The 25,447-nt window shown below is 36.4% G+C and overlaps 1 protein-coding gene across 1 annotated transcript in view; it reads right to left on the minus strand.

The window, feature by feature from the left end:
* px (MAP7 domain-containing protein plexus) overlaps positions 1-25,447 on the minus strand; it is a 147,465-nt gene that overhangs the window by 85,928 nt on the left and 36,090 nt on the right. Inside the window, exon 3 of the mRNA XM_073091811.1 lies at positions 8,975-9,206. Within this exon, the coding sequence (XP_072947912.1) occupies positions 8,975-9,206 (232 nt within the window). The remainder of the gene's footprint in view (positions 1-8,974; positions 9,207-25,447) is intronic.

Below are 25,447 nucleotides of genomic sequence, written 5' to 3' on the forward strand. Positions count from 1 at the left end.
ATGTTAATTACAATTTGGATTACTTTGCCGAGGAAATTCAAAAGCATAGCTATTCCAATCAATAAAAGCTTATTCATTAAAGTACTTCAGATACCAATTTTAATGAATGCCAATCGGAGCGAAAAACACGATGATTGCACGAAATTTTGGCAATTCAAACGAGAATGATATAAGTATTAATTGGATCGCGAAAATTAAAAATTGGACTGCGTTCGTTATGATAAAAATCAATCGCGTTATTAATTAGGTCACTAGAATTTTTTGCACCAAAATTATTATTTTTTTATCTCGAAAATTATTGATGCGGATTTTTACGGTTCCATTAAAATCCGGTTATTCATTGAAACTCTTCATTTTTCTTTATATATTTTTTAATATGAGTACCCTTGGAGTCCTCGAGTACAAGTTTTTTGAAGGAATGTATGTATGTATGACTCATTCATAGGCTTCATAGGCTTGACAGATTTTAACTTAAGAAGAGTCATTGGACTCGTCTTACTTTTGGGAGTGACATAGGCCACATTTTCAAGCATTTGAGTTTTTATATTTGCATAATTCTCTAGTTCTTAAAATAAATTGCCCTTAAATCCTATACTAGTACCATAGCCAGTTATTATCCATTACCGCACTCAACGGCCGAGAATAAGTGGGCACTACACCGAGAACATTATTTTCAAAAGAAAAACCATCTTCATAAACCGTCTTTATTCGGCTACTAGGTGACCGTAAAGCCAATAATAATGGTTATGATTATGACTTTGTTTACGATCCACAAACTAGGGTACCGGTTTATTTTTTGGAAACACTATAATAAGAACCAATCAAGCGGTATTCTTGCGTAAATAGAAAGATAAATTTTAGAGGCTAGCGTACAATATAATAGGAAAATCCTCGGCAAAATATTGATTATTATTTAGCTTCGTTTCCAAAACTGCCAAGTCGCGTATGAATTTAGGGTCGCTATTTTGATTTTTTGATTATTTTATGTATCATACCAAGACGAATATAATAACACCTTATGTGTTAAAATCCGTCAAGCCGTTTGTGCTGTACAGTTTGCTAAAGAAACATACATAAGTTCGTAAAACATTACCCTCCTGACGGAGTAAAGACAAATAATAGTATATAACTATTTATGTCTCGCTCATTCTATATACCTTGAGAGCGATAAACACATACAAACGTCATTATTTGGATTCTATGTTTTATATAAATTCATCAATCCATCAATTCAGGCCATCATAAATAGAAACCACATAAAGTGCGTTGTTGAAAAACTCTGACAAATGCTTTGCTATCGTAAGGCCTGTAACGACGGAGCAACGTTTATTTTGTTCAGAAAAGAAAAGAAAAAAAAACCATAGTAATACTTGTCAGTTGCGCTTGTATCTACTGTTCTTTTTATTGCGAACAGTCTGTACACAGAACAATAAATTGCAAAGGGAACAAACACGGCAAAAAGCCGCATACATACACACAACAACGGCTTCATTCTACCAGGCGATCATAAATTGTAACAACATTGTCGCGGTAACAGCCGAGCTGACTATGTGAAAATTTTTATGGGAACATTCTCCAAATACTTAGCGAGCTAGTTATGCTGGGCACTGATTTGTGGCGGCACGTGTAATGTGCGGGGCGAATTACTTATTGTAATTTTCTTATTATTGTTGAATTGCTGCAGTTAACGAAATTTTAACTGCAGCGTCATAAAGACGTCGTAAATTGTATTTGTCCATCAAAAGTTACATCAATGTTAACTACTTTTGACCACAGAATAAGGAATATAGATAAGACTGCAGAAATAATATATTTAAACCGCCAGCAATTTCGTAAAACTGTTGCTAAGTTGAAAATCGAAAATCGTCGTTCGATAATGAACGTACAATAAATCATACCGTTGAGCATTTGGTGAAAAAAACGAACGCTAGAAAAATCGAGGCTAACGCGAATTTTTATACCTTCAACATTTTTATACTGAACATTTTAGAATACATAGTCAAATTTTATCCAAAACCATAAATTGTAAGTTAAGCAATATATAATTATCTTCATATCACTGCACTGTCTTGCCCATGACATCAGCTATTACAGTACAACAGCATGATTTCACGCAACTCGATACTACACGTGTCACGTTACTTCACAATGTTCAGATTGGGTTACAGGACTTTTTACAGTACGTAATGAAATTGCTCACATAGCTGTGTTCAATAATAAATGGTATGCAAGTATACTGACAATATTTAATAAATGCAGATTCTAAACTGGAAATGTGAAATCTGGCTAGTTTAGCAAGTATGATTTTTCATATTTGTAATAGGCAAGGGTTTAAGCAAAACAATCCGTAACGTTAAGATTTCTAAGAGTTTGACTAGCGACTGGTACGTGACCGTCACGCATGTCCGTTGCATTAGTCCCGATCCATGAAAGTTTACCTTAAATGTTTACGGGTTTCCGGAGATTAGGAAATATAAATACTCAACGTCAAAAGTTTATGCTGGCAATGAAACTTGGACAATGACTTCCTTCCATCACATCACATCGTGAAATACTATAAGATTTTCAACACTTTAAGGTGAGATTAGGACATAAAATGAAAAACTCAAACAATCTTAAACCAAACCTGCACTTCGTTAAAAAATTTAGTAACGAACTACAAGTTTTGATTAAAACTTGTATTCGACTGCAGAAGGTATTGATTTACGAGCGTATGTGCGTATGTCTCATTCTTTGGCACGCCGTGTAGTTCGAACGGCATGACGGATTACAACGGACGAAAAGTCGTTGGATGCGCTTAAATTGTAGGCGTGACACAAGTTATAGTTTTTAGCGATCAGCTTTTTGTTTACAGCTCTAGCATAATCAAATCTCATCCAAGTCAATCTTGTCACAAGTCAGTCCTCCGCAGCGTTAGTGAGACATCTCCGGCGCAGTTGTGGGAAAACCTAACACACAATAAACTTGTACTCCGCCGGCGTCCCGTACGATATGCTAACAAACGTCGTTAACGCCTCATTTGCCTTCATTATCCAATTACCTATCTCGTTACGATGTAATGCAATCACTGTAGTGATAGAACAATGATTTAACCGTATGAGACCATCTTTTCTTATGTTCTCGAATTAATGGAAAATGCTTTGATTGCTGCATAATCGCTTTGATTTGCCCCTCCCGACTACATATAGACTGTAAAAATTGTGAAACTGTTCAAGTGCCTACCTATGACGGTTCAAGCGATAGAGCCCTGCGAACCCTGTGACAGACGGAAAGAAAGTTGAGGCTTAGTAATATGTTAAAGCGTTCTTAACACTAAGATGTGTCAACGATAAAACCTACGACTTATACGTTTTTCTTTGTAAAAAAAATAATTTATCATGTAAGAACGGCAGGGAATAAGAAAATATTACACAATGTTATTACTGTCACAACAACATTGCTTTGCATTACTTCGGTCTTGTTCAGTGGTTCTCAACCTTTCCTTAACGATTATAAAATAGACATGTATCAATCTGACATGTATGCGATAAATTTCATTAAGCACATTTTATTTCACATGTGTGAGATAAATGTGATCTTGGCCACTGTCTTACGCGAAATCCCTAACCATCCTCGCTTGCACGCATATCTTCGTACCCCAAACCAAAAACGAACCCCATCGGTTTGAGCACCGGTTCCTGACGTCAGCTCCAATATCACACATACACACACATACACAGTACTGTACCTGTCACACAAAGGATGCGTGCACAATGGCGGCACGGGCGGAGCGTGGAAACGCGCTGTCAATTTTATTTGTGTTCCGATGTAAACGCGCTTTGTTCCTTCTGTTACTAGGAACATGGTGATCTTCTGTATAGATATAATCACATTTTCGACCCTCGTTATTAATATTCAATCTATCCAATTTTTTTATCTACCAATTTTTACATTTGAGTATTACACAATATTGGACACAGTTATCATTTTTCTATCTTTGGAAGATAAAAATGGATAGATAATAAAGGGCCTTAATAGTATTTCCTATGTGACATTCCGCTTATAAATAACTAATTAAAAATAAGACTGCGGTTGAAGTAATTTTCTCATATGTGACATTTTAGACGAATTCGACGACACCTTAAATGTTAAAATTCGACAAACCGTTTGGGCTGTAGAGCATGCTAAAGAATGAGACATACTCGTACGTTGTGCTACATCCACATTTGGGTAAAATAACCGCTTTGCTTTCTACACCGAATGCTTTACAAAATATTCACATCAAAATCTCTGTATCACTTGAATCGGCCCCTGAACCGTGCATAACAGACAAGGATAAGGAAGGTTCTAGCAAATAAAAAAAACTTTGTAAAGGTTACGTAAACAACGTCGATAAGTTGTGACAGGATGGAGCCCCGGGTTTAATCTAATCAAAATATTCGCCCAAGTTTCCATTTATACGGTGCGTGACCTATTTATCGTTATCAAAATAATAAAACCCCACTCAAAATAATATAATCACTAACTCAAAACAATGAATCGCAACTTAATTTTATTAAATAGCTAGTTTGTTCATGTCTTATTAGTAAACACAGACCACCTGCATAGGATAAGTAATAATTTATTGAGTATCAAAGCTGTTAGGATCCTTTATTGATCGTCTCCGGATGCGCCACAATCGCACTAATTTCTCTCTTATAACAGCTGGATTCAACGCTGCTGTGTTCGGGCTTTAAAACTGTGATAAGAGGGATATACTTTTCCGGAGAGTACCAACGTAGTAGTAGAGAATATTCTCGAAGAATTCTAAACAAGGCCGGTCCATTAACGCTAATTATGTCGGAATCGCATTGCGATATAGTTTCATAATCACGATAAGCTGTAATTGACGCATTTGTACATCTGACATTCGCTCCGAAAGCGGCAGGTCGGGACCCCTGACTCACTGACATCGTGTCGTAAACATTAAATACGACTCGACATAATAATAATATTCTAATCAACTTCTAAGTATGCGATATGATATTTATGAGCTTCGTCGGGGCATGACACCGGCCGCGTGCACCTCACAGCATAATTATTATTATTAATTTTTCATTTTAATTTATTTATTGACCACCAACGTAATGTATAAGATATAGAAAACATGACAAAAATAGAGAAGAACAGATAATTGTCATTACAATTACAGAGGAATGCAAAGAAAAGGCAGATTATACAGATGTAAAGAATAATAAATTATCGATTTTGGAATTTATACAATTTAAAAAAAATATTGAAAAAAGAAAAAAACATTTTAAAATGTTCCCGTTAAGAACAAAGAAATATAAATTTATTTTCATATTAGTGACTATTATTTTTAACATACAAAGTTAACATTATTTACATTACCTACATGGTATATGCAAGCTATATTTAAATAATGCTATTTAAATGTATATTTTAAACTTAGAATCCTATAAATAATTTATATGAATTACATACTCTATATGTTAATGTGTTCAATATTTTGAACACTAAGCAAAACAACACAGTTTCAAAATCGCATAATTTGACAAAACAATAAAATGTTGACAGCTCACAATTTTCCTTGCAAAATTCATAAACAACAATAACCGGTTCCACTAAGTAATTAAGTGTGTCACAGTTTTAATTTTAGCCGACTTGCTGTTATTTCAAATCAATTTTAGGTAACTAAAAGAAAATGAATAACCTGAACGTTATACAGTAATGGTAAATACGGAACGCCAAGCCTTCGCTGGCCGTCTGTCACATGACTTATGTCTTAAATCGTAATAGTACTCGTAGATAGACACTTAAATTTTTTACTGTACTACGATGTGGATGACAAATAATACCAAAAATACAAAATTGGAAAAGAAAGGGAGATACCTACACTACAAACCGGTATTTTTGGTGTTTTAGGTTCATCTATTGAAACATAATAGGTAAACCAATATTAAAAATATAAAAGTTGAAAATCCAGTGGCACGGAACATTTAGTGTTCGGGTACGACTCGCGCTTGTTGGAATTTATTATGGTATATCCTTGTCTGGGTCTACTCCTAAAAATTGGGGCAAGCCTGGAGCATACTCCATACTCAACTTAAATCTAAGCTAGCTAATAATTTCTTTGCCAACTCAGTTTGATTACACTTTTTTTTTAACTAGTTGTCTTCTGGCTTGTTTTTTCTTTTAAATTATTTAATTTAAGTCCATATGTGGAAACTTATAAATGGCCATTATTGTACTACGATTTCATGTTATACTATGTACTAGCTGTAAGTTTTCCTAAATAAAATAAAATAAAAATAATAAAAGTTGCCCAATGCAAATTGACAGGTTACATGTCAGTGGCCATCCCACATTGAATTGTTTTAAACCATAAGACCTGGTGATATCAACAACCAGGACCAATGGCTTAATGTGACGGAAGCGCACATGAAAAGCTCATTATGGTCACTAATCTGTCTGCCGACCGCGTTATGTTATTTCTATGCACACCCGACCTTTGTATATGGAAAAATCATTTATTCTCTTCAGCTATGAGCTATTTTCACAGTAAGATGTCATAATTCGTATTAAACACAAGGTTCAACGTTAGGAATGCATCATTACGTTCTGCCAATCACATTCATCAACGAGACAAAACTTTGCAAATTAACATTCATGCATAGCTTCATAGAATACATTTCTTCCCTTTGCCAAGAGACTGTAGACAGGCTGCAACACATCGCTCCATCATCCATCATACACAACAAGAACTCCACGAGTTACATAAGCAGTTCTTTCATAGCATCGCGCTAAACATAAGCTTTGTATCGGGCTGGTCACGCAGACGAGACCAATTTACCTCGGGTCGAAAGTCAATCAATTTACGCATTCGCCAATTGCGATCCGGTTGGAACCGGTCGCCGTGTTTGTTTATCGAACGATTCAATGGCGACTGCTCCGTTATTTTTAATGTTTATTTTGTTCGCAGCTTTCGCGCGAGTGGCTTTGCAATATCGGGGAATTGCTATCTGATAACTTCGACAACACAGCGAACAATGTGGCTGATGCTTGCGTAAATGTCATATAGTTTCAAATATTTATAAGTACTTTACATAACGTAGGTGTTACCCCAGAGAGACAATGGTCGCTTGAACGATTCGACAGAAGACAATAAGCAAGCAACGCCAGAGCTGGGCGTGGAAATGGATTCGTTATTCGTAATTAAGAGGAAATGTGGTAGAAATAATTAAAAGAACAGGATTATCGCCTGGTATGTATTTCCCATCAGGTATAAACTGACATTGCTCAAGGCAAGAGTGAAAAGGCATCCTAGAGAACTATACCCTGGACTCGATCTCACTTACCATCGTATAATATTGTGGTCATACAAAAGCCTAGGTTTATACAAAAGTTAATATTGTTAGACATATAGGTTAGGATAGGTCAAAATCGGAATAAATACTAATATTTTAAAATAATGATGTCCGCCGGAATCTCCCTAGGGCGCCTGTTGGGTGCTGCAATTATTAATAAAAGAGAAATACGTAGAATATATTTAGCCTCGCTTTTTAACTCTTTAGCAATCTTATTAAATAAAATTGATTTACGACTGACAGTGGAATCGTAATTTATATCGTTCTCAGAAAGAGCATTATGACTTCCGATTCTTGCAGAACTTGTTATTGGGTTTTTATGCTTTCCTAAGCCCTTACATCACCGGACGCGTTGCTCTGAGCGTAAGGGTTTCCTGTGATCTAAAAATAAACTAACATCTGCGCTATATTCGCAATGAAATCATTTCAATCATGCATCCACCGTAACTGGTTCGAACTCGCATATCTATTGAAGCAGTAAACGTTTCTATAATAGATAAATTGCCTGCACTTTCCAGTCCAATAGAATTCCTGTGTACTATTATGATAAATTTTTTAGCTTTAAAAATTATGGTCCTTTCAGCCGGAAACGTTCAACATTTAAAAGTAATACATATTAAGACGCACTAAATTGTAAACCACATATCTAACATAGATTACAGAGATTCTAGAAATTCTCGTTATCCAGAAACTAGTTAGCATTCGCGTATTACGTGAAATTAAACTGATTTACGACTGCGATCGCAATCACGTATTCCTCAATACTCGGAAAGACATTATGCCTTTAGATACACGCAAATCTCGTTAGCAATTTAATTCTTTATTGTTTCAAAGCCCTTAGACCACCGTCTCTTGTACTCCTCCGCAGTACCGATCCTATAAATAGCCCTACATGTGCACTATCGGCGTGCTGGTCGCCGTAACCGGTTCGCTCCGGTTGGCAATTGACGAAACGCGTAAAGCGATTGACATATGACTCGAGGCAATTACGTCTTGTTGCGTTACGTGACGCGTTGTGAGCGGTGACGTGACGCACCGGGCGCGGGCACGCGGACTGCTTGCGCGCGGCCGCGTGGGCGCGCCGGTGACACGCTTTAAACTGCGGCTCGAATTGAATGATTGCAATGCAATGGAAGACAGTTTCAATATAGTTGTATTGTTTATGTAATTGAAGAAGCAAAATAGCATTCAGTTCGCTTAATAGTAAAAGGGGACGCTCGTGGACATCTGCAATCAACGTTAGAACGAGGTTGGGAGTCCCACTTGAGGTCGGCTCGAAATGCATTGCTACTCTTGGTATCCTAAGGAATAAGTGTGATGGTAGTGCCACCAGAATCAAACTATGAATGGGTTCTGTTATGTACCTAAACTTTACCACATTCTCTTCGTCCTGGCATACTTCAACTTCATAGCAACACCTGAATAGAACTCCACAGAAACTACTCGATTAATGAAATCTAAATCAATTACTGATAACCGTATAAAAAACCGTTTAGGAGATCAATAATAACATAGGTTTGTACAAACATCCTCTCACCCCAAACGCATATAGGTATACCGTCTCCGTTCCATTGCGGATTAAAATATTTTAACTGAAAGCATGAAATTAACATAGTAGGTGAACAGACCTGCGGGTCGGGCTTAACGCGCACAGTGCTCTGGTCGCCGAAGCTCGCGCTGCCGCACACGAAGCAGACGCGCGCGTCGGCGTCGGCGGGCGCGGCGGCGGGCGTCGCGGCGGGCGCGGGCGACGCCGGCGACGGCTTGCCGCTGCCCGCGCCCGCGCCCGCGCCCGCCGCCGCGCCGCTCGCGCCCAGCGAGCTCTTTATGTACGCCTTCGCCTTTTCCATTGACGCGACACTGGAACAATTAAAACTGGATTTAAAATTGGTGGGAAACAATTTAAAGTAATATCATTTGAAGATGGTAGACATTTTTGTGGTTCGTCTCCGACGGCACCACTGCCACACCTATTTCTGCTTGATAACAGCAATGTTAAGTAGTGCTGTGTACTGGTTTCAAGGGTGTTGTAAGGATATACTTTTCCAAAGTATACAATCTCTGTCCTCAGAAGTAGCGCATCTGTGGCCATCTCTCTGTAACATCAACAGACGAGAAATAGACGAGGATGCATCTTGAATAGCTGCTGGCGCCCATGTACAAGAGCAATAAATCTAAGACAGACCGGATTCCCACCTGAGTACGGCCACAGATGCGCCGCTACTCTTGAGAACTATGCTGGAATGCTTCGGAAAAGTATGTCTTCCCTACCACATCCTTCAATATAGAACACAGAAACGCTCAACAATGCTGTTAATGTTAATAAGCAGAAATTGGTGTAGCGGCGGTGCCGCCGGAGTCAGCCCACAGAGGTACTAAATATAACGCCATAATATCAGGTTATAGAGAAGCAAAAGGTCACAACGAATAACCATCAATTTAATTAAACACCATAAAATGTCAGAACATCCGCGTCATGCGGAGACAATGTAGGTGTCGACAACAAGACAATGTAAGACAAATTCCGCATCAGAAATAAAATTGGCAATCGGTCGCAGCAGTTGTATGCATGAAAGTGCAGAACAATCAATGCTGTCGTTTATACGACGATCTGTTATGTATCAATACACTTTCAGTGTTGTCATGAACATGATGATACTGATCATCACCAGGCTATTTTTCCACACTGTGCCGACGGAGTCAGAAGATATATATCGGTATGAGTGGCAGCAGTGGACTCCAAAAGGGTAACGGATGAAAGAACGGACCGCTGTGCACAGGTGTCCTCTTACAGAAACAAAGGTATACGCACTGGCCAAATTATATCCCACCCATTTATTTTGGAAGACTCTCAGGCATGTAGGTTTCCTAGTGACGTTTTTAGTTAATTAAGTAACAAATAATTTTAACTGTATTCGGATCTCCCAACACAAGCTAGCATTACCTCAGCTCTGGAATGAGTTACCAATATAAAACAAGATTTATATAGGTTCTATACCTATTAATTTTATAGTAGGTACATGTTAATGTCAAATCTTTTATAGACCATTTATTACAACGGCTATAAATATTATTGTCATATATTTAAATATTATTATATTACTTCAAATTAATCCAATATCTTTTAAGTCTCGAGGTCAATACATGTGCAAGAGGATCGTAATTAATAATGTGGATCAATCAATCTATATATATAGAAATTATTTTAGATTCCTAAAAGTAAATATAATAAATATAAATTTAAAAAAAACAATCGATATTTAAAAATATTAATTATGTCTTTCAATTATATTATCTATTATCAAAAGGAATTTCCTTCGCAATTTCTCATCCATGAACAGCCTCTTGAACTCCATGAAATAGGTTATTTGATCTAAATACCGAAAAAATAAGTCGTTGAGACGCCGCGCACCGGGAACATTATACAAAATCATTTAGTTAAAAACGACATATCCAAATAAGACCAAATAACCGTTTTTATCTTTCATGTCTTCACTCGGCTTCCATTCCATCTACCTACCTTTTCACATAATCTACGTAATAAATCGAGTATAAAATACGACAACTGATATTCGTCATCCCCCTACAGTCGTTACAGGCCAACGACACGAACCGTTTGGGATTATTGATTATCTGATAACGTTTAGATAACATGTTCGGAGGGTTTAGGCGAGCTACACACTTCGTATATGTACTATAATAATTTTCATTATATTACACGTTAAATTAAGTAAACGTGTGGATGATGCCTAATAGAACTAGTATAATAAACAGCAATTCGAGGCAAAACAGGTTTTTTATAGGTTAATATAGTGTCAAATTTTACGACATCAGACTTGTATAATAAAAATAATATAGCGGTGTTATATTCTTTCAATGTTTATCAAATTTAATAGTCGCTGGTAACCGACACAATTTCGAAATATAATCTGCTTAGTTCATTTTAACTTATTATATGTACAAATTGAATAAGCATTATTATTACAACTGTTTAGTAACTGTGTGTAAGTATTGTTAACTAAACACACAGCAACACCGTTTAGTAGAGACTCTTTTAAAACTTTTTAGGATTTAGGTATTAATTCTTCAGGTAATCTTATAGTCCAGACGTAATAGATATTATATTAAGTTTTACCAGCCAGACAACAGGAACATACAAAACATTTAGAAAACCAAACATTTAAAGAATACGCCAATATTCCATCAACGCCACTTCTACCGATACGTAAAACCTTAAAAAAATTAAATATAATATAATAATTCCTCAACAAATTCAACGACTTATACAAAGCTGAATTCCGCGCTAAAAGCCCCACAGAGCAAAACGAAAACATCGCAAAATACCTACCGCCGGGCGAAACTTAAAATGTTTCTCTCCCCCAGCCGAACGGTGAAATGTGAAACATTTTCGCTGCGAATTGTTCAGTTCAGCCGTTTTACGAATTTCATAATAAAATTTGTACAATATTTTATTTTACGGTAAAGTCGTATGTGACTATTCTCGTGTTACGAATGTGCCATAGGGTTTTTAAAAAAGGTGGAAATGGAGCTCGTGTTCCAAATGTCCACGGGCGAGCGGTGGCTGCTTTCCATCATGTAACCCGTTTGCCTTGTCGCTATTGTTTAGTGTAAAAAAAATGAAACTTAAAGGTAGAAGAACACTTTTGGTGCGACTGAGTCAGCAACATCTATTTCTGCTTTCCAGCAAAACTCTTAAGAACTGCTGTATTTTTAATTGAAGAATGCGGTAAGGCACTGCTGTAAATTTGCATTTGAGGTCTGTAATAGATACACTGGCCCCGAGGACTAAACTGAAACGTATCGTTCGAGAAGTTTTTTACCACACCTTTCATACAGTAACTCTTAAACCGGTGGAACCACAAAGACGTCCACCACCCTTACTAGGAAATTTACTAGCGGTACTAGCTACCTATTTAGTATGGTTTATATTCTGGTAGAAACACAGTCCTTCTCAATAACTCACCGGTACCTAATACAAAGTACCTATATATAGTAAAGTCCCAACCCGTCATGTACCAGCATACGGCTGCGACGTACAGATAACACATAACAGACAGCACACAGACAGACGATCCAATCGATAAATCTACGCACAATAACGTATGGTTCTAATTGCACGGGGCTTTGTTCCCGACAATACCATGTACTAGACATTGTTTTCAGTTTTACTTGAAAACGGTTACGGGACCGATATTTAGTTTTCGTGTCGATATGCGAAACTGTTTTCTTATTCCGATATCAACAGCATAGTTTGTCGGTTGTCTACTTGATCGTTTTGTTGGAAAAGATTAACAAACGCATCCATTTTGTCTCTTTTTCATCACAACGACTGTAGAAGAAGAACAGGCGTAATAAAGAATACAAAATAAAGAACTGTTTCAGCTTTTTCTTAATTTAACATGTTACCTTTGTAAAGCAAGGAACCGTGCTTCTTTGTAACAGCCGTAAATATCAGATTTCTGTGTATCGATACGACATGATACAAATATATCATAACGAAAACTGTTTTTAGTCATATCATGTGTCGATACCATGCCTAAGCTGTAAGACTATATTCATACATAGCATTCTGTGTCATATTCCGAATGTGCTTTGTGTGGTATTCGTGTGAAACGTGATTAGAATACGTTTGTACGTTTAGGTCTGTCTATACCTAGGCTTGTAGTTATGTAGGACGGGTGGAGGCTTAGTTTAATCCTCTTAGAGTTACAGATTAATACCTTTGTCCTGAACCTTTTTCATGCTATGTACCTAATGGGTGGGTGTATTACGTTGTTGGCGAATTTTCATATGGAATATGTAAACGACTGAAAAAAAATGAAGTATATTTTGTCTACGGTTTATATGGCTAAATTGTTATTATTCCGTAGTTGGGCACGGGACTAATCTTAGAATTTGAAAGCCTTAATTCATCACGTTGGCCGACTAGAGATTTCATCTCCGACAACATTGTGCAACACTGCATCAGTCTCTGCCGTGTAGGTTTCATTTACTATGTATATAATACTATACACATTATTCCAAAAAATGTGTGAATTCGAACCTGGACCTCTAGCGTCAGGTCACAGTTTCAATCAATACTATCGCTAAGTCAAAACATTAGCGTATTAACATTTTTGTATTAACAAATTCATTACAAGAATATAAGAGTATCACAAAAAAAATTGTCCGCCCAAAAAACATCAACTAATCTCACAGTTCACACACAAAGTATAAACGAATATTTTGTGGTTCACACACGTGACATAATTTGTTACTCTCATAAATAAATACAGCTTTTCTTATCTAATAAATAATCACCCTTATCATTTTTACAGCTAACTCCATGAAATCATCAGATGTGGCAGGTAAACCTATACAACTACAACTGAGAATGTACCTCAACAGTGTGATATGCAAAAACTAAAATTACACGATTGCACGTCTCCGAATCGTGCATCTTGATAAGAGATAATATATCCACGGCAAATTAGTGAGATTGTATGATTACAGGGGAAAGAATACCAAGAAAAGGTTCTTTTTTAGCTTTATGCACGAAGCTACCTTCTGAATAAATCTCTTCTCATTTCAGAAGAAGCCCCGTGCCCAGTTGTGAGATGCTTTTAGGGTTCATACGAAACCGGCTAAATAATAAAACAAAAAGTTGAAACTATCACCAGTGGTCGGTCACAAGTAAACAATTCCAGATAGAACTTGAGTCCTATTTAAAGTTAGCCACAGGTGCGTTGTTACTCCTTTATCAGACCCTTCAAACCTGAACACAGCAGCTCTTGACACTGATCTAACACATTTAACGACAATTAAATACTAGAAGGTTATTTACCTATCAAAGGTTTTGAAACGCACACATATATTGACTACATTTTTACAAAACTGACCCCCATATAGCACAACGCGGTCGAATGAATGATACCTACTACGTACGTAATATATTTTTGGTAGGAATTCGCAACATTTTCTCAAAGGCGACTATTAATACATCAATTCTATTAATACACGAAACCACAGACTCACAAAACAGGGGCAAAGCTGCCGGCCGCGGGACCATTAAATAGATATCATCTTTCCAATATCCACTTACAATTAGAGATGGGCAGAGGGTTTAAACCCAATGGGTGGATACGGGTTTAAACCTGGTATTTTGGGTGAAATAGGGTTTAAACCCAAATAAACACCCAAACAGCGGGTGTAAACTATTGTCATTCATATTTGTATGTTCATCGTGTAATATCATTTTTAAAATAATATTGTAAACAATTCACTAAATATGCACTCTAAAAGCACATATTTCATTTAACTACGCTGTTATAGTCCATTCGGATGTGTTACATTTGGGTTGCAATTTTCGAAGACCCAATTATATTTTATAGATGTCAATGATTAGTGTAAAGGGCTTAGTGTACAGTTAAATCCTACTTTGTGGAGTCCCAACTGTTGTCCCTCGGCCGCCATCTTGAAAAAAGGGGCACAAAGCGTTTTTACGCTCTACTACACTAAATTGATTTATCTATAATTTTAGTTCTATAACTTTTTGTCGTTAAACCAAAAATAACAAAGATAATAACAATAATAGATTAAACTTTGGGAAGACTTTTTTTTTAACTTTTTTCTACTTAATTTTCAAAAAATGACATTGAAAAATTTTGATAGAGGAGTTTTTATAGTCCGGTCAATTTAGACATAAAAATAGTAATCAAATAACATAAAGCTAAATTTCCGTAGAGACCTTGGGTTTATCATCACAAGTAAAGTTCCAAAAGTACTCATCGATGTGTGTGTGGGCACTTATTCGGGGACAAACGTCAAAATTTTCGGGTTTCTGGATTTTTCTCCAAAACGGTAAATTTTATCGAAAAGTACCTTGGACCAAAGTTGTAGCACTTAAAATTTTCTATAAAATAATGTTTATATTTTTTTTTCTTAAAGCTATAATTATTAAGATATTAAGATACGTAAGAATTACATTTTACATTATATGCCCATATTCCCACACCACCTGTGCAATAGTATACGAGAGGTATACTTATTTGTTTTAGTTGTGCGCTATTTGTTTCGTCAAACAAATAATAATTAAAAAGGTAATAAAAATAGATTTACCCCTAAAAATGTAATATTGAAAAATGTAAAAACATTAGAAATACAGTAAAAACCTATAGTATATCTATTAAATAAACATTTGAACTATTTTAAAAGCTTTGTGTAGATTTTATTAACTCATTTTATAAACACCCAAATAAATACCCAGTGGGAGGAAATAAACGGGTATTTATTGGGTTTAAACCCTGCACAGGGTTTAAACCGGGTTCTTTGCCCATCTCTACTTACAATACATATATACCTACAATTACTCTGCGTACTTATTACGTAGTATTTAGTAATCGAGCGATATGGTTCGATATCGTAGTAAAAAGGTTAAGGAAAACAGCAGACTTGTTTCGAAAACGAAAGTACTTCGAATGAAATTACGAAGGAACGCTTCACATTTTACACTTATAAGATTATACACAAACATATTATTAAACACGAGCTTTTGCCCGCGGCTTCGCTTACGTTACGAAGTAATATTTTCATCCCCTATTTTATCCCCTTGGGGGTAGAATTGATCAAAAACCTTTCTTAGCGGATGCCTACGTCATAACATCTACCTGCATGCCAAATTTCAGCCCGATCCGTCCAGTGGTTTGGGCTGTGCGTTGATAGATCACTATGTCAGTCACCTTTGACTTATATATATTTAGATTTATACACACAAATAAGAGTATATTAATAACCAGAACAGAAATCGAAATCAATTAATTAAATATCTGAATGCGCGAGAATAGAATTTAATAAACCTGTCAATCAGACATAGTAATTAGTAACAGTGGCCACAAAATCCGTCATTGTCATTTGTTAACCAGAAATAATTCTCGTCACAACCTAAAAATATAAACAGGTAAAAATTGAAATACCGGTTTTAAAATATATTTTACCCAACGGTAAATAACATAAATTGTTATAGGGGATCTCATTTTCAGTACTCCCCCGTTCATGCGATAATATGCAATTTTTATGTAATTTATTTTGGGAATGTCTCTAATGATAAAATCTTTAATTTTGCATGGAAAATTTATCAGAATCGGAAAGTTTCTACCAAGACGATAGCGTTAATTTTAACATGTTTTTTTTAACATATTTTTTGGGTAAACGTTTGGTTTTGATGACAATGCATGATTACTAGTGACGTCATTGAAAATGCAATATGGCGGATGAATTATTTTTTTCACCACCCCCCATTAAAATGGGTATATTTTGAAATGTCCAAAATAGCCGTGATTAAAGAAGCTTATACTTATAAACTTTTCATATATTACAATTATTTAATGTTTGTCTTACACACTGTATTTACTTTTTAATACAACTTGAAAAATTGGCAGTTATTTTCAAATCACAGTAACACTTTAAATACGTTCATAAATTACGCGCACAACATATCAATTTGTACCGTATGTAAAGTACTGCAATATGTTATTTAGACAGCGTCGCCAAGAGTCATAGGTGGCGGTCGTACTGTTCTCATATTATGCAGTTAATTGATAGTTAACCTTTACACCGTTATTAAGCCGTTATGCAAGCGAAAATAAACGAGGAAATTTAAAAAGGCCGATCGCCTGTCACACCGTAGCGTAACAGTTCCTGCGCTAATTGTACAACAAAATATAATAAAATACAAAAACAATATCGGCCTTCGAAATATAATTGTAACAACGGTATGTTTAATGAAAAATAATGTTCGACTCTTCGACGCTGTAACAACGTTATTTATGCAACAAACAAGGTTGTTCAGTTACTGATAAATGATTATTGCGTCGAAGGGATATCAATTACGAACGCGAATGGGAATCCTCTCCGACATTCTGGTCACGCTCATATGGGTCTTATTTTCAAGACTAATAAAAAGGAAATCCTGATATAGTAATTCATAGTTCAGATAGAATCTAAATATGAAAACAGAGACAAAAATGATGACCAAACGTTGTATTTGTTGGTATGACCGTATATATCTGATCGCTTTAATGAAATCGAAGTAAGAAAATACTGTAAAATTCACACGATGGCAGGTGGTCATTGCCGCGTATGTTCTTTTGTTGTAATTGGCATGATGACAGTATTACAAAATCAAAGAATAAGTCATTTAAGAAAACGCAATATATTGAAAGGATTCTGAAAAATGATTCAGCTTAAAAAAAACTTTAAGATTTATTATATTTTCAATTAAATAAAAGTATATAATACTGCAGTCGGCATCTTGTCTGAAACGCTCATCGAGGCGCGAATGGCGTCACTTTTGGGTATGTCACTGAAATTTTGTATGGGATGTTCTAACGTGACGTCACCAATGGACGTCATGACACTCGCGAGCGTTTTCGCGCCTAATTCAAAATGGCTATAAACAAATGCTATTATTTTCGTTAATACTGAGTTTATTACCGACATAATACGATTTTTTGAATCAGTAGAAATGTATCTACGTTATAGAAGGGGTTTTCAAAATTTGTCATCATGCCTATTGTGATCAGTCCTAAATATAATTGGAATTTTACCTCAGGTTTCCTTTGGAAGCGGTGATAGTCTGTAAGATTATGTTCGAATGCCTCATTTATAACAAATGATATAAAAACCATATATCATAAGTAGTAAGTAGATACACATAATAAAATAGCGCAGTTATCGCCGTTCGTGACATTTCTAGCTTTATCATATCAAGAGACGTGATCAAATAATAATATAATCAGAAGTGAGTTTCGGTACGTAGTATTGTTTTACGTCATAAGATACTCGTACCTAAATATATAATTTATTTATAACGCTTCTACAAATAAAACACGAGTAGCCCACTGTACCACACAATAATCAATCTGTCTATTTTTTGCCTTACATAGATCGAAATTTTACAATTTCTGGTAGGCAGATATTGTCAAATTTAGATCTTTGGCAGACCTAACATTGGAGAGATCAATTTAATAAGTTTATCGAAATGTTGAAGGAATTGACACCCGTAATGAAAATAATAACAATTATTATGTAAACTAACTTACATCGGAATCCGACCTGAGCTGGGCCTCAGACATGTTACTACTATTATGACTAAATTGAAACCCCTTTTGTCGCTACTGTGCCCGACACTTTAAATCAAAACATAGCAGTGTTTAGCAATAGTTTAAAGAAGCAGGAGTCAAATTTTCTACACAAGCGCCTTTTCTTAGAAACTTTAATGGGTCCATTAAAGCTTTTAATGTTTAAACAAATTGCTTTCTATCACGTGAGATCGTGGTCGATTGCTAGCCTAATTACCAACAAAAACTAGGTGTGGGATGGGCTGCATTTAAACTAATCTACCCCAAGATTATACAGGCTCGTGTTCCCTACTGTTCACAAGTGGAATATCAAAATCTTGCTTTTACTTTTTAATGTACCGCTACCCCATTAAATGCAAATGAATCCTGTGAATGTGCTAGCCAACTTTATCGACCGTAGTTTAAATTTTCAAAAAATCAATCATAATTTTTTCCCAAGCGCGCCTCAAGACAAATAACTTCAAAAATTCCACCCCAAGATCAAAATTGAAAACTAACCGTCAACAAAACAGTACAACCCACAAATCACTTTCCCACGTCGCATTCTAGTTCGGTGTGCCGGTCGGCGGTCGAGAGGGAAACCGGTCGGCCGCCGACCGCCTCCGCCTCATTATGTCACTAGAAATGGTAAGCTCGCCCTGCAGTTAACACGTGCCGGTTTTATTTACTTCCACGTACATAATTATAAATGTGTCTACGAATTACTCACAGATTAAACTGGTCAATTCATAAACGTTATTAACGTTGTACAACATTTATAATTAATATATAACCATAAACATCCTGACTCTTATGTTGTAAGGGAGACATACTTATCCGATGCGTGCCAACAGTGATGCATCTGTGACAGACCTCGGGTATCACTCTTATCTTATCTGGGGTTAATGACAAATGTCCACGGGCGGCAGTAGCCACTTACCATCAGGTGGACCTCATGCACATTTGTTGCGGAAAGCGCAACACAGAAGCGCTTAACACTACTGTTATTAGGCATGGCACATAGGTGAGGCGTTGGTGAACCTGGACTAGGTCCACGAAGGGTTCTATCATCTTCAAAGATTAGACTCCCGTCACATACTAAGACTATTTAATATTGTTGTGCTTTGGTGTATGTACACGTGTTTTTGTAGGTGTCTATGACATTGCTGTAAACCCCACACTACAATTAATTATGATATACGACACAACAGAGGAGTATAATAATTCATTGTAATAAAACCCATTGACTTAATAGCTAATAAATTCCGTAACGTCAATAATTAAACAGCGAAACATTATCGCACGATGCAGCATTACTGAATTATTACCGAATTTAACCTCACCAGTGAAATAACGATAAAATTTTCATTCGAAACAAAATAGGAGAAACATCGCATCGTTACTAAATACAAGCGAAAAATGAAAACGAGGAACAAAAAACAATAAACGACTATAAAACGTTATTCATTCAATAACACGGAGCGAATCGGATGGGAGGAGGGGAAAAATGCAATTGGAAAAACCGATACAGCACGGCACAGTTTGTTTTATACCGGGTTAAAATTGAATATATTCCGAGCTGAAATTTAATATCCATCAATGTTCGGATGTCGCGGAAACATAAATATGGCGAATGAATAAATAAACATCGAGCGACATTAACGATTCGGCTCGGGGCAACCACCCCGCGCGCGCCCAACCCCCTGCCCACTCGAATAATGCACAAGTGGTTATGTATAACTGATCGACGTAGATCAGATCCACGCAGACAATTTTATGATAAAACAAATCTAATGTCGCCACCGAAATGCATTCCTGTGCTACACGAGTAAGGGTACATTTACATCTACAGACATAGATCGTGTCAGACGCGTGCCGTACTATATAAAAAAGGATTCTCCTATATAATGTATATTGTTGAAAAAAAGACGCACAGGCACCAAGCCAGTCCAAATATTTAACCAGAAATTATGAATTTGCCTGCCATGACTCGGCATATAAACGGGGCTTAACAATAGATATATTCATTTTCTGGCCCTAGGTGTTAGTTCTAATATACTCCAAGTTCCACAAAACACAGGATATCTCATACCGAGACCAAGCTTAGTACGCGAATACACCTTTACAAATTCGACATTGCAGATTCGCTGTTGTCTTTGAGGAGTAAATAGCCTCGTGTGCCTAAATAGAAACTAGTGATTTAAGATACTTTAGTTACTCTTGACCGTTATATTAAGAGATAACGAATTAGAACTAGGCCAGTAGGCTTGTATATCAGGAGTCAGATTAAACAGGTTGGTTGTTGCAAATGACATAAGGTCAGCTTTACAAGTTAAAGTTCGTAATTATAGAGCAGCACCTTCAAATTGATAATGTTGTTTACAACTTTTATTGTAAATCGACTTCAAAAAGCAAAACAGTTTCCGTTTTACATTTAAAAACAATTTGTTCTAAATGTTTTAAGGTAATTTTCATGACGACATCTCTCAAGTCGATAAAAAACAAAAACTTGGCGCCACACGCTGCTAAAGGACACTATCTATCTATCTCCAAAGACTATCGGAACACGGCCGCGTCTCCGACATTATCTGCTTGCCAAAGTTCACTATATACATTTACTTAATTCATACAACCACGTCGCTCTCCGGTACCAAAGATATCTCCAAACATCGTAACCAATTAATTAATTAATTTCCACGCACCCTCTGAAGCAGAACCTACTCTGTGGCAGCAAACCCTCTCGCTCCTGAAACGTGTAAAACCTCCGTGGAATATTATTTCAGTCAATGCGCGTTTAACGCTGAGGGTCGGTCGAGGACCGCCGATTGCGACAACGCCTATCGATAAATATACATAGGATTACATCTACGTAGATATAGAGATACCAGAGAAAGCTTGACCAAAAGTTCTTCCATAAAAATATTTTTTGTAGTACAAAGGAAAAATTGTATAATACACGTCGTAATGCTAGTAATCCAAAAATCCCGCCTGAGGGTGAGTTCTACCTTAATGTGGTTAGTGGAAGGGTGGAAAAAACCGTGGTTAGTGGAAGGATGATAAAAAAGATAGCATCCAATTAAACACAAAAAACATATTTAAGAAAGAGATAAAAGAAAAAGCAGACTTGATACCTTTAAGTACCTTTAAGGGTTAATAGACGTACAACATAGTTTTAGTTGGAAGACCGCTACTGGCATTTACCAAAATCATCTAAAAAAAAATCTTTTTTTTAAGAATTTCAACGTTTACAGTTAACAAACTTACGCAGGTAATAAGTTTACAATCTGTAGATTATAAAAATTCCCAAACTCTGCAATTTATTTTTCCCAAATTTAAGTTCATAAATTCGTTGCTTCAACGCAAAGCATTCATAAAGAAACCTCGAAACGCGAAACATTTTAACGCTACAGCTTCACAGCCTTTACGTTTCAGCGCAAAAGGACAAACAAAAGATGTACCTAGTACCTACTACAGCCACCGGTCCCGAAAGCGAAGTAAAACGAATCACTGTCCCAAAAAACGATAGTGACAGCATCAAAGGCATGTTCAGCCATTCGCGAGACGCAGCCGGCGGCGTTGTCGGCGCGAATCGATTCCGGCGTGACGGACCGGTGCCGGCTGTCGGCTGCGTTGTGATGTGACATGCTACTCGAAGACATTCGTATAGATACAATATCTTTTTTTGTCTTGGGTGGAAATCTTTTAAAGAGGGAAAGGTCAGGTTTTATGAGATTTCCCCTGGATGGCCGCATTATGCATATAGGGAAGCTCCGTGTTCTCTCGAAGAACATCCTGGTTCTTCCTTTGCTTGATTTCCTTAGACTTTTCTAAGGAACTGTTCTAGGCTACTTGGGTCCTTCCTTTATTACGGATGACAATTTGTAACAAATTATCATTTTTTCTAAGTCGCAAAAATGTCAGTGACTCTGATCTAATCCGCAACGTCCCCACTTTAATTGCTCGTAGTTAACTTTTTTCATCTCGACGAACAAAATTGTCTACGTCTAACTTGTCTATAAACGGTCTATATCAGTGTAGGTTATAACCAGTGTTACCGACAATACCTGCCAACCCTTCATGCTTTCGAAATGTGTCCATTGAGTGGAATTCGGCACGCCTCCCTTCCTCCCTTCGGCCACGGCGATTCGATATGAAATTATCGTTTTTTCTCTACACCCACGGACCTTCTGTGTGAGAAGCATGGGGAACGCGATAATAACGGACCTTCACAATGCCCAGGGGCAAAGCCAGTCGACAGCATTTTGATTTTGTTTTCAATATGCCGTCGTTCTTTATTAATTTTCTGCGAGGCTTTCGATTACAAATCCACTGTCCCTATAGATTTGTTTTTAGAAAGTATAAACGTATGTATTTCACGCATTGATTCAATGGAGTCAATTCGTATACCTCCAATTTAAAAAAAATATATATGATTCTACTTTGAATTTTATTGCATCATCCAAGAAACGATTTATGTAGTTACATTACGATTAACTGATAATTACAGTAGGTATTTACACTAATTATGACTTAGTTTAATTAACAAAAAGAGAAATAGTGGCAATAATTGATATTTTCTGATAACAAACAATTATACTATCTTAATATAGAAATGTATAATCGGGAAACCATTCGTTGATCGAGTTATTTTCATAATAAACTTTTGAGTGTAACCGACAGATTCAAAATCAATATTTTCACCAATTTTACCTTAATATTTCGTAGTCGTCCTATTATCACAATTCAAAACAAAATAGGTAATTCGTACCAAAAATACCCAAAATATTCAGAGACAAAAAGATTATAAACGTTATCTTACGAAACGCGAGACATCTTATCGTTATTCTAATCCATGATAACCAGAACAGATTTTCTTGTAGTAGAAATCCCAAATTGGCGTACAGTTCACTCGACTCTAGCCAGTAATGTCGCAATTTAATTAAATATTAAGCATATTATGTGTATACTAGAATTCATGAAGCTGCTCACATATGGGTCGCTGCGATGGGCGGCGTGGTCAAACCAATATGGTTCGACCGAGGAGGTACTGCCACATCTATTTCTAGCATGAAGCTGTCATTTTGCGTTTCCTTGACAAAGTGTGGATGCCGGCTGAATAACATATTATCCATGTTAGTCCTCAGAAGTAACAACGCATCTGTGATCGGCTTCAGGTACAAACCCTGCTCAATATAAAGCTGGTTACAAATGTCTCTGACTGCTCGTTGCTCGTTTGCTTAGATTGATTATAAAAAAAGTAATTTTGTCTGCTGTTGCCTTTATGTATGTTATACGTGTAATATAGTTGATATGTTAATCTTATCATTACGTAGATAGAGTACCTAATCAATAAGTAGATAGAGTAATTACTACTAAAAGGTGAATAAACTAAGTGTTCGGTAAATTTTGTGGAAAATATCTATTGCTTATTTAATTCAATGCTTCTAATGCAAAGTCAAGATTAGCTGATTTTAGTTCAATTGTCGTTATTTAATTTTTTATTTCAATATGCTCCGAGCATTTCGTGACATGATTACCAATGTTACACAAAAATAAATGATATGAACAAATATTAAATTATTGTCTCTAATAAATAATACGAACGCACATAATAATGCGCCATTAACAATAATGACTATTAAAATAATCGATGTTATGTTTCTACGAAAGCTTTGCATCAGCAACTAGCCATCCAAAAACGAAGAATGATGCTAAAATATAAAAAGAATAAATTACCGACAAATTTATTTGAAAACTGCACGAAAACCCACCAGCATTAACTAGTACGAAATAAAACGAGTGTCCTCGATGTGCTGATGACACTCGCGAGATTGAGTGCGCTACACTCCGACATCTGTCCCCGGTGTCGTAGGTCGCAGAAGCTATCGCGCCACGATAACTGTCCGCGCGGCTAGATCGGTTAAAAATAAACTCTAGACACCGCTCGCTAAAGTTAATTTTATATTACGACGTGGAAGTTCCGATAAGAAATACAAATGGTTAATGAATTGTGTGTAATTTGAGAATGTTCGACACGAGAGCGCTCATGCGTTCGCTCCAGTTGCAAGCATTCGTTTTAAGAGGCGCACTGATCGAGTCATTTCACGTGTTATGTAGTTATATAAGTCGAAAACGAGTTTAAAGTTCAAACTAATAAGAACATAGCATGCTTATCCCTGTAAAGTGGTATAATTAGCGTAATAATCTAAAATAAGCAGTCATATTGGTTGATGGACTCTGGAGGCACCACCGCTACAATTACATCTTCTGCCTAATAACAGCGTTAAGCGTTTTAAGGTTTTAAGGGTGTGGTAAATCGTTCCAATGGGGATTTCAGGGGAAGCAACGCAACTGTGATTAACCTTAGGAAGAAATTTTATCTAATCTGGGGTTGATTACAGATGTCCATGGGCGTCATTAGCTCCTTACCATCAGATGGACAGTGTGCTCGTTAGCTACTTCAATATCATAAAGAGCAAAACAAAAAAGACAGATTTTTATATTTTACGAGTAGCATCGTAAAAATAACATAAATATGAGTTTGGAAAATGGACGTCATTTTTAAATAACTGGCAGACAGCAATTTTATTTATTCACGCGTAGAGTTTTCAAATATATTCTCCTCTATTTCATTCAGTCTATATTTGATGCAGAGTTTTATTGTTTAGTTTGTTAAATAAAAACTGTACAGAGCAGATCGCTCGCTGCGAGTTAGGTTTTTGTTCAAAGCGTTTTTCCATTTATACAAAAGGCTTTAGTTGTGCTCGCGACTTTGCCCGTGGAGATTTTAGAGACGAAATTGTATTTTTAGTTTTCGTAACATTTCATACTTTTAGGGGTGGATTTTATAAATATGTTTTTAACTTTTTATATGTACCAACCACAACAATTATCTTAGAAAAGATCCCTTGTGCCCATCCTCAGTCTACACTATATGTACTGCGCCGCATAACGCTGAGCCTTTGGGGTAGTGTTCTACTTTCA

This window comes from Epargyreus clarus, unplaced genomic scaffold, assembly GCF_041222505.1.
Source record: "Epargyreus clarus isolate Ecla_fem2 unplaced genomic scaffold, WU_Ecla_fem_2.2 ptg000035l, whole genome shotgun sequence".
In the NCBI taxonomy this organism is placed as follows: Eukaryota; Metazoa; Arthropoda; class Insecta; order Lepidoptera; family Hesperiidae; genus Epargyreus; species Epargyreus clarus.